This window comes from Marmota marmota, unplaced genomic scaffold (genome assembly GCF_001458135.2).
Source record: "Marmota marmota marmota unplaced genomic scaffold, marMar, whole genome shotgun sequence".
NCBI classification, from domain to species: Eukaryota; Metazoa; Chordata; class Mammalia; order Rodentia; family Sciuridae; genus Marmota; species Marmota marmota.
In genome coordinates, this window is record NW_026000327.1 from 2,289,930 (window position 1) to 2,303,150 (window position 13,221).

The following is a 13,221-nucleotide window of genomic DNA, read 5'->3' on the forward strand; positions in this document are numbered from 1 at the left end:
AGTGCGTGCAGGGGAAACCTGACCCTCTGGTGGTTTTGTTTTTATTTTGGGAAGACGTCAGGGCCGGCGGGGTGAGCTGCCCGGCCTGAGTCCATCCGGGCTCCTGATGAGACGCCTGCATCTGAGTCACTTAGAGGCGCCTGGCCCTTCTGCCTTCCGCAGATAAGGTCGGGTGACAGGCATCACCTATTTTTCCCCCACTCGGGATTCTGAAGGACTACGGGAGACTCAATTCACATGGCCCCGACGCGCCGGCTCTGCACGCACCGCCCAGGTTCAGACCACCCTGAGGAGCGGTGCTGGGGAGCCTTGGCAGCCGTCTCGAGAAGCAGGGAGGGCCCCGTGCTCAGATCTCAGAAGCCCTGCTCGGATACCTGGGGTGTGCGGTGCTGGCAGCGTTAGCCCCCAGGGTCACTCCTGTCCGTCTGCCCGCGACAGCCCACACCTTTATCTACTCTGCACGGAGAGCAGCTCGTGGTCCACCTCCTCCTGCTTCCTGGGGCTGGCTGCGGGAGAACTCTCCATGCAAAACTGTCCAGGAAGAGGACACGGCTCAGGGCTGGGGCTAAGAGGATGGGATTCAAGTCCTTTCGGGCTGGAAGAGCAATCCAAGATGGTGCTCTACAAACCCAGGGTACAAACCCGGTGCATGACGAACACCAGACACATCACAGTTCTCCCTGCCTTGCCGACACTGGGTATTAACCCCCCACCCATCTCTCCGGGCCCTCTATGAGCCTGTCCCAAATGCCCAGCTCGGAAATGACCAGTTCTGACCACTCATCTGGCCCTCGAGGTCTCCGGCTGTCTGCAGTCTCCTTATTGCCGGCTCAACGGCTCCCTCTCTGAGCGCAACCATTGCTGTCGCCCATGTCTCTCAGATGCACAATACCTCGCGTATACTAGATGATCGATAAAAACGTGTTGGGTATCAAATGGAAAAGACGGCGGGGTCAGGGTCACATCCAAACCGTAACAGTCAGGGATGGAGCCCACGGAAGAAAGACCAGGGCCGATGACCTCCTGGGAGAGACCACACACAGGAGTCAAGAGGACACGGATGAGCCCCAGGGGCACACAGAGAGGTGACCAGGTGGACGGGTCATCTTCGCGATGTCCACAGAAGAGCATCACGGTCCCGGCTGAAGACCCGCCAACGCACGGGCAGACCCTGAACCCAAACCTCATTGCCTGGGAGCCAACCACGACGAGGCTCTCAGGTGGACCAGACCCCAGGAAGACGCGTCACCCTGCAGGTGACCTTGAAGGATTCTATGTGACATGGAGGCGGAATGAGAGAGCCATCCGGGGAGAGGTCCGTGGCTACCCGGGAAGCATCTTGGTGTCGTGGATGCCAACAGAAAAAGAGATGAAGGATCATTAGACCTCACAGGCTCCGGAGAGAATCCTGTAGAAAACACCGGGTCGGGCAGCCCATGAGAGCAAATTCGGGTCAGGGAGGTCAAGGTCAGATCCGAAGGGCGGACATACGACGGGTGAAGTCAGAGAAAAGAGATGCCCAAGATACAGGGGGAAATCAGCCGATGGGCAGGACCGGGCACCGACTGAAATCAAGGTCAGGTGCGGTCAGAGGGTGAGGTCAGCATCACCCACGGGGGCTTCCGGCCGTCTATTTGGATTCCCTCACCACGGGAAAGCTGTTTTGAGGTTAAAACCACGACTCGTCTCCGAGTTTGGACAAAGAGGGGCCTTTTAGAAACACGAACACATTCCTTTCGAATGGATTCTATCATCTGATTGCTTTTTGCTTTTTGTTCTAATCGTTTCAAAGGAAGCTTATTTTTTTTTTTCCCCTTAATCACAGGAAGAAAATAACAAAACTGGATGAAAAAAAATGGATCACTTTTTTATGACCCAAGGAATGCTCGGTCAGAATGAGAACGATCCTCACCTTCTCCAAGGGGAAGGAGGTGTTGCGAACCCTTTATCCTAAAGGAGGTGTTAGTGCTGGGGGTTGGACCCAGGGCCACTTAACCTTGAGCCATATCCTGTGCCTTTAAAAAAAAAAAAATTCCCAGCCCTTCTTATTTTTTGAGAGAGGGTCTCACTAAGTTGCTTAGGGCCTCACTATGTTGCTGAGGCTGGCTTTGAACTTGCGATCCTCCTGCCTCAGCCTCCTCAGCCTCTGGGATTACAGGCGTGCCCCACAGCACTTGGCTTGAACTAAATTTTGTCGCCCACTTCCTCACGAAAGCATGGGATTTCAAATAAATAATACGACAAATAATTTATAGACAATATCGAGATACCTTACATGTTTGCAGAAGATACTTTACCCAAGAGCCACGGGTCATGTAACCTCCGGCCCCTGTTCTGAAAACCGGTTCTCAGATCCTTACGTGATCTCACGGCTGTGCGCGACCATCTTAGCGTTGACTTATATCAAGAGAGATCACATTATCACTGTGTGCCATGTCAAGCCATGGAATCCGTCACTGATAAAAATGTCCGTGTATGGCTGGGCACCCGTGATCCCAGAGGCTCAGGAGGCTGAGGCAGGAGGATCGTGAGTTCAAGGCCAGCCTCAGCAACTTAGTGAGGCCCTAAGCAGCTCAGTGAGACTCTGTCTCAAAATAAAATACAAAAAAGTGCTGGGGTTTGGTGCTCCTGAGTTCAATCCCCAATACCCTCCCCCCCAAAAAAAGTCAGTGTACGGCACGTGGCTGTATTAATTATATATTATAATGCACTGTATCCAGAATATGCCTACAGCCGTCCCATGAATTGCAGTATGAATTGCAATGTGTCCACCTAATTCTGGACGCCTACTTAAATAGAAGCACTTATTTTCACCGACTACAATCATTAGCTGTATTGATTCAGATGCCAGAATTCACAGTGACCATTTTTAATATGCATCAGACAATGAATGCTTGACTCAAAAATCTTCATTTTACTGCATGAAAATATATCCATGTTATAATAATGGTTTCACGGGTTTTTAAAAACATAGTGGGAGCCAGGTGTTCTGAAGGTGCACACCTGTAATCCCAGCAGCTTGGGAGGCTGAGGCAGGAGGATCGTGAGTTCAAAGCCAGCCTCAGCAACCTAGCGAGGCCCTAAGCAATTCAGCGAGACTCTGTCTCAAAAGAAAACAAAAAAAGATCTGGGGTTGTGGTTCAGTGGTTTAGCGTCCCTGAGTTGGATCTCGGGTACTGAAATAAATAAGTAAATAAAATACGTCGGGAGTAATGACACTGGCTTGCAATTCACTCACGTCACTCAACCGGGTGAGAGACTTAATAGAGAAGGTGGTGCATATAAGAAGTAAAAGGGATTCATGTTTTAATCGGGTTGAACGTGCTAGAACATGCAATCCCAGGTGCTCTGTGGACCAAGGCAGGGGGATTGCAAACTTGAGGTCAGCCTGGGCGATGTAATGAGACCCTGTCTCAAAATTAAAAAAAATTAAAATAAAAAGGCTGTGTATATAGCTCTCAGCGGTACAGTCACCCAGCAAGTAAATAAATACGTAAATAAAAATAAAAGGTTGGGGATACAATCCTAGCTCTCAGTGGCTTGGGAATAGTATTTATCCAGTGTGAAGAGGTGATGTTTAGGCGTCCCACTAACCAGGGCCGACTGTAAGTGGTCTTCACATTGGGAGACAGCTGTGGTTGACGGGTGTTAACGGGCGACTGGTAACGTAGCTCTTGGAAGGAGAAACAGACCTGGGTTGGCTGAGTTTGCCAATGAATGGGGTGTCAACAGTCCCCACTTGGGCCAAGTGCAAACCAAAGAGGTCTAATAACCAGCTGCCGAGACCCCTGACTAACGGGGAATCCATCATGCATACCACTGCCCAAACCCTTGATCCTAAATTTCTTTCTTTCTGCATTTCTTTTCTCTGTAGCGAAGCCTTGTGTCTACACCCCTGGAGAGGACTCCACAGACTGTGATGGACATTGGCCACGTCTAGGTCTGAGCATCGAAGCCGAATCCCCGGACAAGTCCTCGATCAACCTCCGTACGGAGGAAGCCGACGCACCCCATTATTCCAAGCACCAGTCTGCGGCCCAGAATGCTCTAGAATGGAATCCACTTGCAACGGAAAACGGTGTCTGTTTTGCTCCGTGACAGATGTGCAACGGAGCCGCACTCCACCACAGAGCAGCTTCTTGGTGACTATTAGCGGCAGAGATGACTCGCACGGAACAGCAAATCAGTAAACACTAAGACACGCACGAAAACCCGGGTGGGCCAAGCGTGGTGCGTGAGTTTTGCATCTCATTGGGAAAAACAGATCCGAAGTCCTTCTCACAATCCACTGTGGATTCGTGCAACCCACTGTGGATAGGAAAAGGATCTCTTTTTGCTACGTGAGCAAGCCCAGCCTTGCAATACGGTGAATTCTCCTGTTTGTGTGTGTCTGGCTCAAGACCCAAGGGTTTAAGAAATTGCACTGAAAGGAGTTGATACCGGCGCCTGTCTCGGGAGCCAATTTTAATCCCAGGGCCAGTTGCCTACCAGAAACCGGGTCTTGCTCTTCTCACCTATCCCTGTTTCTACCCTCGGTTCTCTTTACTCCTCCACATAAGGCGTCCCTGCAGCCCCTGATCCAATGTGTTCCTCCTGGGTCTCTCTACGTGGGGGCTGGCTGGCTGCATTCATTTGCCGTTTGCATAATCGTGCATTTAATTGTTCCATGGACCCAGAATCCCGAGCCCATGATCTCTGCCTTCTAGAACATGCCACCAGGAAGCCATCCAGATTTTCAAAGAAGCGTCCAACTCGGTGTGGTTTCTGCGGCAAGTGGCAGGCGCGACATTCTGCACTTTAAAAATGCAAGGAAGGGGCTGCTCCGGGTGAAGTCTTTGCAGTGGAGCCCGAGAGGACGGTACCGCAGGCAGGAAGGGAGGGAGGGAGGGAGGGAGGGAGGAGGGAGATGAGGAGGGATGGGGAGGAGCCAGCACTGGGGAAGCACCCTGAGCCTTAGTGCAAGCCATCCGCTGGGGCCACCCATTACCCAGGAGCGTCCGGCCCCAGAGATGAGCTTCAGAGCACCCAGAAAATAGGCACGTTTGGTCTCCCCTTTGCAGTGGGAATGGAAAGTCCGACCTCAGCCTCTGACTCTAGAACATAGGATAAAGTGTTACCTTCCATCCGCTCCCAGGCATCTTAGGGACATGAACTCTGTTGTCATACTAAGTTTCAAGGACACACAGACACGCACACGTTAAACTCTGTGACCGCACCGAGGGGACAAATTGGTCTATTTGTTGCTTCAGGGTTTGTTAGAATATCTTTCGGCTTTAATTGTCAAAATCCAGCAAAGGGGCCGGACACGGTGGCGCACGCCTGTCATCCCAGCGGCTCGGGAGGCTGAGGCTGGAGGATCGTGAGTTCCAAGCCAGCCTCAGCCAAAGGGAGGCCCTCAGCAACTCAGGGAGACCCTGTCCCTAAATAAAATGCAAAGTAGGGCTGGGGATGGGGCTCAGGGTTGAATGACCCCGAGTTCAATCCCTGGGACCAAAAAAAAAAAAAATAGACACGTACATTAGGAAGAGACTCGAATGAATCAGACAGAACATTCCTACGTTCATATATGAATTCACGACCAGAGAAACTCGACGTCATGTACGACCACAAGAATGGGACCCTAATTAGGATGAGATATTCCATGTCTGTGTAACTATGTCAAAGTAGACTCTACCGTCATCTATAACTAAAAACGACATTTTCATTTCATTTTTTTTTTTTTAAAGAAGGATCTGAAAGGTGAAGCCCTAGCTGTGCAGAGAGTGCTTCAGTGGAACAGAGTGAGAAAGAGTTCCCAGGAATTGAACTTGGCCGACGTGGCCACAGGGTCCCACCCAGAGGTGGCCACAGGGTCCCTAAATATAATGCAAAGTAGGGCTGGGGGTGCGGCTTCCCCCGCTGGGGAAGACAGGTTCAGGTGAGCCAGGACAGTGTGGGGCGGACACCTATGTGACCAGAGGCTAAGAGAAGAAAGAAGGAAAAAGGGGCCCAAGTCAAGCGCATTCCTGTTCGGGGGCCGGCGGCCTCCGGGAGGCAGGGAGGCCGGTACTCACTGTTGGGCGGGTGCCACCGCACGGCGTTCAGGTAGGCGTTGCAGTAATGGAAGAGGAACTCGTGCTCCGAGCGCCGGGTCTTCCCTTGGAGCAGCGGCATCAGGTCTCGGCCATCGATGACCCTGCGGGAGAAGGAGGTCGGGGGAGGTCAGGTGTGGATCACCTGGGAGCCTGGTGTGGGGAACGTCTGTCCCCGCTGAGGTGCCGGTCTGGGGGACGTCACCAGCACCAAGGACATCAACCAACCGCAGCAGGGGCCACCTGTAGGGGAGCCCAGCGCTCATGCATTAGATCACCCGGTGCATGGATGAGGCTGCGGTCAGTCAGTCACTCTCGTGCAGAGCCGAGGAGACGAGCCGTGACTTTGGAGCAATTCTTGCGCTGCGACACAGGATGGCGGTGAAACACAGGCCACCTGACGTTTCGGCTTCTCCTAAACCCACCTTCCTGATGGTCATCTCAACAAGAGGGCTGCCTTATGCATCAACTATAAAGAACCGCAAGCCGGCCCCGTGGTGCACGTCTGTCAAACCAGACGCTCGGGAGGCCGAGGCAGGAGGACTGCAGTTCAAAGCCAGCCTCAGCCACAGTGAGGCCCCGAGCAGCTCAGTGAGGCCCTGTCTCCAAATAAAATACAAAACCGGGCTCAGTGGTCCCGTGTCCCTCCCGATGGCAAACAAGGCACAGACACCATCAGCCACGAGTTTCAATAAAAGGGCCAAAGCCTCAGTTTGCTTCTGAGTTGACCGTCAACAGCCCCATTTGAAGGCCCTGAGAGCAGCCGGGGCTGCCCTTGGGCACAGGGGCATGCAGGGCTCAGCTGGGGAGTTTCCCTGGTCTGAAGAAGACGCTGCGACCCTGCCCTGTCTTCTCAGGAGGCATTGAAGGGTCCTCTGGTCCCCTGAGGGTATTTTCTGAGGTCTATTTCGGTGCTCTTCGGAACCCAGAATGCGATGACAGCCGCGTGCGCTGCTCAGCACGCACGCCTCCAGCCTCAGCCCTCCTTATTAATGCACCCAAGTCTCGGGGCTGAAAAGATCCTATGATCATAAGTTAGAAATAAGGACCGCAGACAGGCTTGGCTCCCTTCCCGGGGCCGCGGCTCGCCGCTGATCTCAGCCGAGGAGGAGAAAGAAGCGGGAGGCGAGGGCTGGCTCTGCATGACAGCCTTCCGCAGGGACCCTCAGGTGCCTCCTTTTCAAATCCCTTTCAAGCCAGACTCTGAGCCTGCAAAGAGCTGGGGGGAAGGAACAGAAGGGAGAGGAGGTGGGCAGGGAGGAGCACGAGCCCACGGGGAGTCCCCCCCCATGGAGAAAAGCGACAGGTCTGCCTCGTGTCTCTTGGGAAGGTGTCTCCTGACTCCCCAGAGCAAGAGGAATCGCCAGTGTTTGGACAAATCTCTTTACTGCTTCCTCTTTTTTTTTTTTTTTTGGTACCGGGGATTGAACCCAGGGGCACTCGAACCCTGAGCCCCCTCCCCAGCCCTATTTTGCATTTTATTTAGAGACAGGGTCTCCCTGAGTTGCTTAGGGCCTCCCTTTGGCGGAGGCTGGCTTGGAACTCGCCATCCTCCTGCCTCAGCCTCCCGAGCCACTGGGACTACAGGCGGGCACCGCCACGCCTGGCTCAACCTTAACTTCTTGAATCTGTTATTTTTCTTTTTCGAACCCCTATATGCCAACAAAACTCTTCATGAGATTTAAGATTTGGGGAGAGGGAAGTGCTTTTATGAGATCGGCATTTGTAACTGAAATAATCCTTATCATACTACTAACAATAAATGGGATTGCATGAAAAATCGTAGGCTCCACGTCTTAAAAAGTTTTTTTTCTTAACTTAAAAAGCAAAATATTTCAGTTTAAGTGAAGGAGGGGAACGCAGTCTATGCCGTAAGCTTTTCCTTCTTCCTATGCACAGATAGGCTCTTAAAAAAAATAATAATAATCTCTCCGACACCTAACACGCTCCTTCCTAGAAGCAGGCTATAAATCACTCCACTCCGAAAAGCTGCGGTTTAACGGTGCCGCGGAAATATGGCCTGTCACACGGAAGCTCATTCCTGCTATGAAAAATCAAAAGTGACCCCATGGAGCTAAACTCTTAAGCGGCGTCTACGCTATCAAAACACTTGGAATTGTTTTAAGCCACTTGTGGGGTTCCTGGCTGAGGACGGTGAAAACCAGGGGGGACAGCACACGGCCGGAAATGTTTGTATGATATGATTCAGGGGAGCGGGGTGGGTCAACCTGCAACGTGACACAGAGCACGGCCATTTTCGACAGAAATTGTCACCTGATTGGCCTCGGGGGGCTGCGAATTAATTCTAGCCTCCGCAGCGAGTTTGCACAGAGAGCCAAAGCCACGCGCCCGATGGCTCCCGCTGAGAAAGGTGTCTGTTTGCGCGTGTTTTTGATTTGGAAAGGTGAGATCATCCCCATCGGTTTCCCCGTGACCATGCTGCTAGCAAAATTGACCAAACCTTTCGAAGGGGCCCTCATTTTAGCATTTCGGGTCAGGTTAAGTAGCACGGGGCGGATTTCATAGAAGCAGAGACCCCAACTCAGATCCCTAGTAGCCAGAAAGTTATTTTCATAACCCAAAAAACATTGGTAAGCACCAAACCCTCTGCCGTACGTGAACAGAAAGCAAGATCAACGGCCACTTGTGGGGTCCCTGAAATCCGGTGGCGCGTGCCTGAAATCCCAGCAGCTCAGGAGGCTGAGGCAGGAGGATCACAAGTTGGAGGCCAGCCTCAGAAACTTAACCACTGAGGTTGGGGTGGGGAGAAGGTCCTTCTTTATTCTTCAGAGGAGACTTGGACGTCTGTCCAGGACACAGAGCTGCCTCCGTGTCTGTCTGTGGCACGTCCCACAAGACCTAACGGCCTCACTTGAATTTAAATCCTCCCCAGTCACAGAGAGAGAATAAAAATCACCTTCCCTGTCTTTATTAGCACCCACATCGACCACGATAGTATGCATCTATTTTCCGGCCCTAAAAAATTAAAATTGTGGAATAGGAGATGCGAGTATTCCACCTCTAAAATGTGATTTTTTTTGAGAATATCAGCATTTTTGAGAATATTTGCTTTCCTCCCCACAGAAGAGAATTGAGATGTTTTCCCAAAGCTTCACCAAGTGAGATTTCTTGCCCCTCGTTAATACCCCTGCGAGGAATGGACAGGCCCAGCGTCGTCTGTCGGTTTGCAATGACGAAATCCACAGAAAAAATATTCCATCTTCACGAATTGAGACACTGAGGTCTTATACTGTATTTTTTTTTCTTTTTTTTTTTTTTGCACACACAAAAAATTTTGCCTTCCACGTCTTACTAGGATCTGCTTGTGTGGAGACCCCGTATTGGATTTTTCCAAACATGCCAGTGTGTCGGTCACTAAAAGGTCCTTAGATAAGTCACGGCACAGAGCAATGTCACGTAGGCAAGCCACGGGGTCAGAGTGGGGAGCTGTTCTCTGCCGCTGGAAGACGGCACAGCAAACCCTCTGCCTTGCACCCTCAGCTCACCAACTCTTTCGCGGAAGCAGAAATCCTTGCTGCCTCTCTTTTAATTAAGTAGAAACCCTGGCTCTCAGGGTGTACCCTCTCCCGCCAGGCTTTAACGGATGGGAAAAGGCTGGCGCTAGGTCCAAGACTCTTCTTGGCAATTACGGGGTTACATTTGAAGGCAGGATGGTGGCTGAACAGAATTTTGCTTCTTCGGACAAATCATGTGGGAACAGGAAAGCCACCTCGTTAAGAGGATGGATTTCTTCTCCTGAGAAGTGTGAACTTCATGTTGCTCTAGCAAGAAACTGACAAAGCTGGCTGAGCGTGGTGGCGCATGCCTGAAATCGCAGCAGCTCAGGAGGCTGAGGCAGGAGGACCACAAGTTGGAGGCCAGCCTCAGAAACTTAATAAGGCTCTAAGCAACTTAGTGAGACCCTGTCTCAAAATAAAAAAAAAAGAAAAAAAAAAGTGCTGGGGATGTGGCTCAGTGGTTAAGCTCCCCTGGGTTCAATCCCCAGAAAAAGGAAAAAAGAAATCGACAAAGCCCATTTCTATCCATCTTGGCGGGAAAGAGTTAAGGCTCCTTTGTAAAAGGTATGTCTTTGAGTATCAAGTTTATAGACAGAGAGAAATATGAAGATGTAACCTAGAAGCTTTTAATGAAAACTTCTGATGGAATTTCCTATAACAACTACCTTTTCCGTAAAAGAGCGACAATAAATTTTAGAGCAGGATTTCTCAATCTCATTCTGGGTCAGACAATTCACTGTTGAGCAGCTGCCTGATGCTCTGGGAGAGGCTTAGCAGCGCCCTTGGCCTCAGCCCACAGGCTGCAGGTGGTGCCCTGTGGTGAAACTATCAAAACGCCTCCGGGGGTGGTAGGCAGCTCTCCCTTGCTGTGACATTTTAAATAAACTCCTAGGGGACAGTCACACTGGGTGGTAGCCACTGCTTTAGATGGTGATCCATGCACACCCAGGTTTATAGCAGCACCATTCACAGCAGCCAAACTATAGGACCAGCCTCGGTGTCCATCAGTGGGTGAGTGGATAAGAAAATGTGGTGTAGACACACAATGGAATATTACTCAGCCTTAAAGAAGAATGAAATGATGGCATTTGCAGGTACATGGAAGCAAAAGAAGCCACAGGAGGGAGATCAAGGGTTGTATGTTTCCTCTCATATGTGGAAGCAGTAGTTGGCAAAGGAAAAGAGAGATAGGGGACAGGTCTTATAAAATTCAAAGGGAGATCAGGAGAGGAAAAGAGACCGACGGGGGGGGGGGCATGTACAGAGGGTCAGGGAAGTGCTAGGGAGTGATATCGGCCAAATTATATTGTGTGCGTGTACAAAGATGTAATGACAGATGCCATCATTATTATGTGCAACTATTATGCACCAGTAAAAAGTACATGGCACATTCCTGTAATCCCAGCTGCTAGGGAGGCTGAGGCAGGAGGATCCCGAGTTCAAGGCCAGCCTCAGCAATTTAGCAAGGCCCTAAGCAACTTAGTCTCAAAATAAAAATTAACAAAAAAGGGCTGGGGGTGTGGCTCAGGGGTTAAGCAGCCCAGAGTTCCATCCCCAGTAACCTCCCCCCCCTCCCAAAAAAAAATATGGAAAGAACAGATCAAGAAAAACCTCCGGGACAAACACCTAAGGATGTTACTGCAGCTGGGTGGTAGCGTGCTCTAGATGAGGTGTCCCTGTCACTGTAAACCACAGGTACCTGGGAGCTAGCTTCTGCTGTCATGTGCGTTGGCTCAGGGTGGTGAAGGCCCTTATAGCTGGACGAGTCTGAGCCCTTAGGATCCCAGCACAGAGATAACATCCGTGGGCCGACTTAGATCAGAACCAGGATCCCAGACGGGGAGCTAGCAGCCCAGGTAAGTCTTGCATATGGAGAATCCATTCGTTGGTTGATTAATCATTGGTCAATTAATTATTTTTTACTGGTGCATAATAGTTGCACGTAATAACCATGGCATGTGTTACTACATATTTGTACACAGCCTGGGTCTACCAAAGGGAAGACTGTTGCCTTCTTCAATAGTCACGAGTAGGGATCACGGAGGGACCTCCATCCACTCCAGACAGGAGGTGACAGTCACAGAATGTCCCATCATGGATTTTCCCGCGGGGGGGAACCGGCCGCCTTTCTGGGTGCTGCAAACCGCCACTGAGTGGGGGGGGGGGAGAGGAAAGACGTGGGGTCCGATTGTGGCACATGCCCTGCTGCTCAGTGGCGAGCCAGACAAATGGCAGAGAGCATGAACAGGCTGGATGAACTGTCTTACGTCACCTCCAAGGGGACTAAAAAATGTCCAGTGACCCTGGGTGACAGCGTCAATCAACACAGAAACCAGTGTGTGGGGTTTTCTCAAAAATATTAAAAGTGCGTTGACCATAGGGTCCAGCGATCCCATCCTGGGTGTGTATCCACAGGAAATGAAATCCCTAGCAGCACCCGCCACGCCCACGCTTGATCCAGCGCTATTCACCATCACCAAGAGATGGAAATGGCGTTGATGGAGTGGACCCCTCACAGGGTCGAGGTCCAATTAACTCAACAAGAAGCGTCCAAAGTGTCCCAAAGCACACATAAGAGAAATGTTTGAGGATAAGGAAAGGCTGATCATCTGCCTCTCGGTTTCTTTCCCCGCGGGCTAGCGGGACAGACAGAAGGCTTTTTCCCATTCGCCAAACACTAGGAAGTCCCACGGCTGGACACAGACCACAGGTCCAGCCAGATATAGCGCTCCATCATCCAGGGGACACGCAGGTCAGCGAAATCAGAGGGAGGCCACACCCCTCCCCTCGAACGGACGGACGTACCTGTCGTTGGGCAAAGGTGACCCAGCCAGCTTGGCCACCGTGGGGAAGATATCCATGTTGCTGGTGGGCTCGTCAATTTCCAAACCGGCCTCGATCACCCCCGGCCACCGAAAGATGCCTGGGACCCGAATACCTCCTTCCCAGTTGTTGGCTTTCCCTCCTAAAAAAAATCCCCCCCAAAAAGAGAGGGGACAGGGATCAGCGTTTAGTCTCTTCAAAGCTCACGGACGTCCGTGTACTTTTCAGTGCTCGGTCACTTTGGGGACAAACGAGTACTCTCACTGGGTGGGCTTCAAAGAGCACTTCAAGACTGAGACGGCGCCCACGGTGGTGGGAAGAAATAAACGACAAGGTCAACGCTGTGCCCGACAGGATCAGCTCTGCAAGGTGGCCCGCGAGTCCTGGCTTTGAACCCAGAGAAGGGCACCCCCCAGCTAATGAAGGGTGGGCAGCATTTCCCAGCCGGCGAGAAAGCAGATCCTTTCCCCGACCCACACTGGAACCCAGCTCCGTAAAGACTTCAGTGATCTTTTTTTTTTTTTTTTTTAGCCCAGGAAGGTTGTGACTTCTGGCAGCAGAAGGTGGTAAATACAAGCTGCTTTGAGCCACCCAATTTGTGCCCTAGTCACACTGGTGCTAGGAAATGAGGACTTTGCCCTGTGCTCTGTGGCTGCACCGTGTTTGTGTCACGTCCCCGCAGTGCGTTGGTGCTAGACAGAATGATCATGCCTCGTTCCAAGCCTAGTCACCGACGACGACAAGAAAGCAAAATAACAAAAACCTGTTGTCACTGTAGGTCATTACCAGAATAGCTCTCCCCGTGCAGT

The 13,221-nt window shown here is 51.3% G+C and overlaps 1 protein-coding gene across 7 annotated transcripts in view; it reads right to left on the reverse strand.

Moving 5' to 3' along the window:
• Positions 1-13,221, reverse strand: part of Sts (steroid sulfatase) — a 183,742-nt gene that overhangs the window by 78,754 nt on the left and 91,767 nt on the right. For 6 of the 7 annotated variants that reach the window (XM_048797393.1, XM_048797389.1, XM_015505243.2 and 3 more), the window contains 2 exons: positions 12,395-12,554; positions 6,054-6,175 (listed from right to left, as the gene is read on the reverse strand). The exons of the other annotated variant lie outside the window; for it this stretch is intronic. In XM_048797393.1, the coding sequence (XP_048653350.1) occupies positions 6,054-6,175; positions 12,395-12,554 (282 nt within the window). The remainder of the gene's footprint in view (positions 1-6,053; positions 6,176-12,394; positions 12,555-13,221) is intronic. 7 annotated transcript variants of the gene reach the window in all.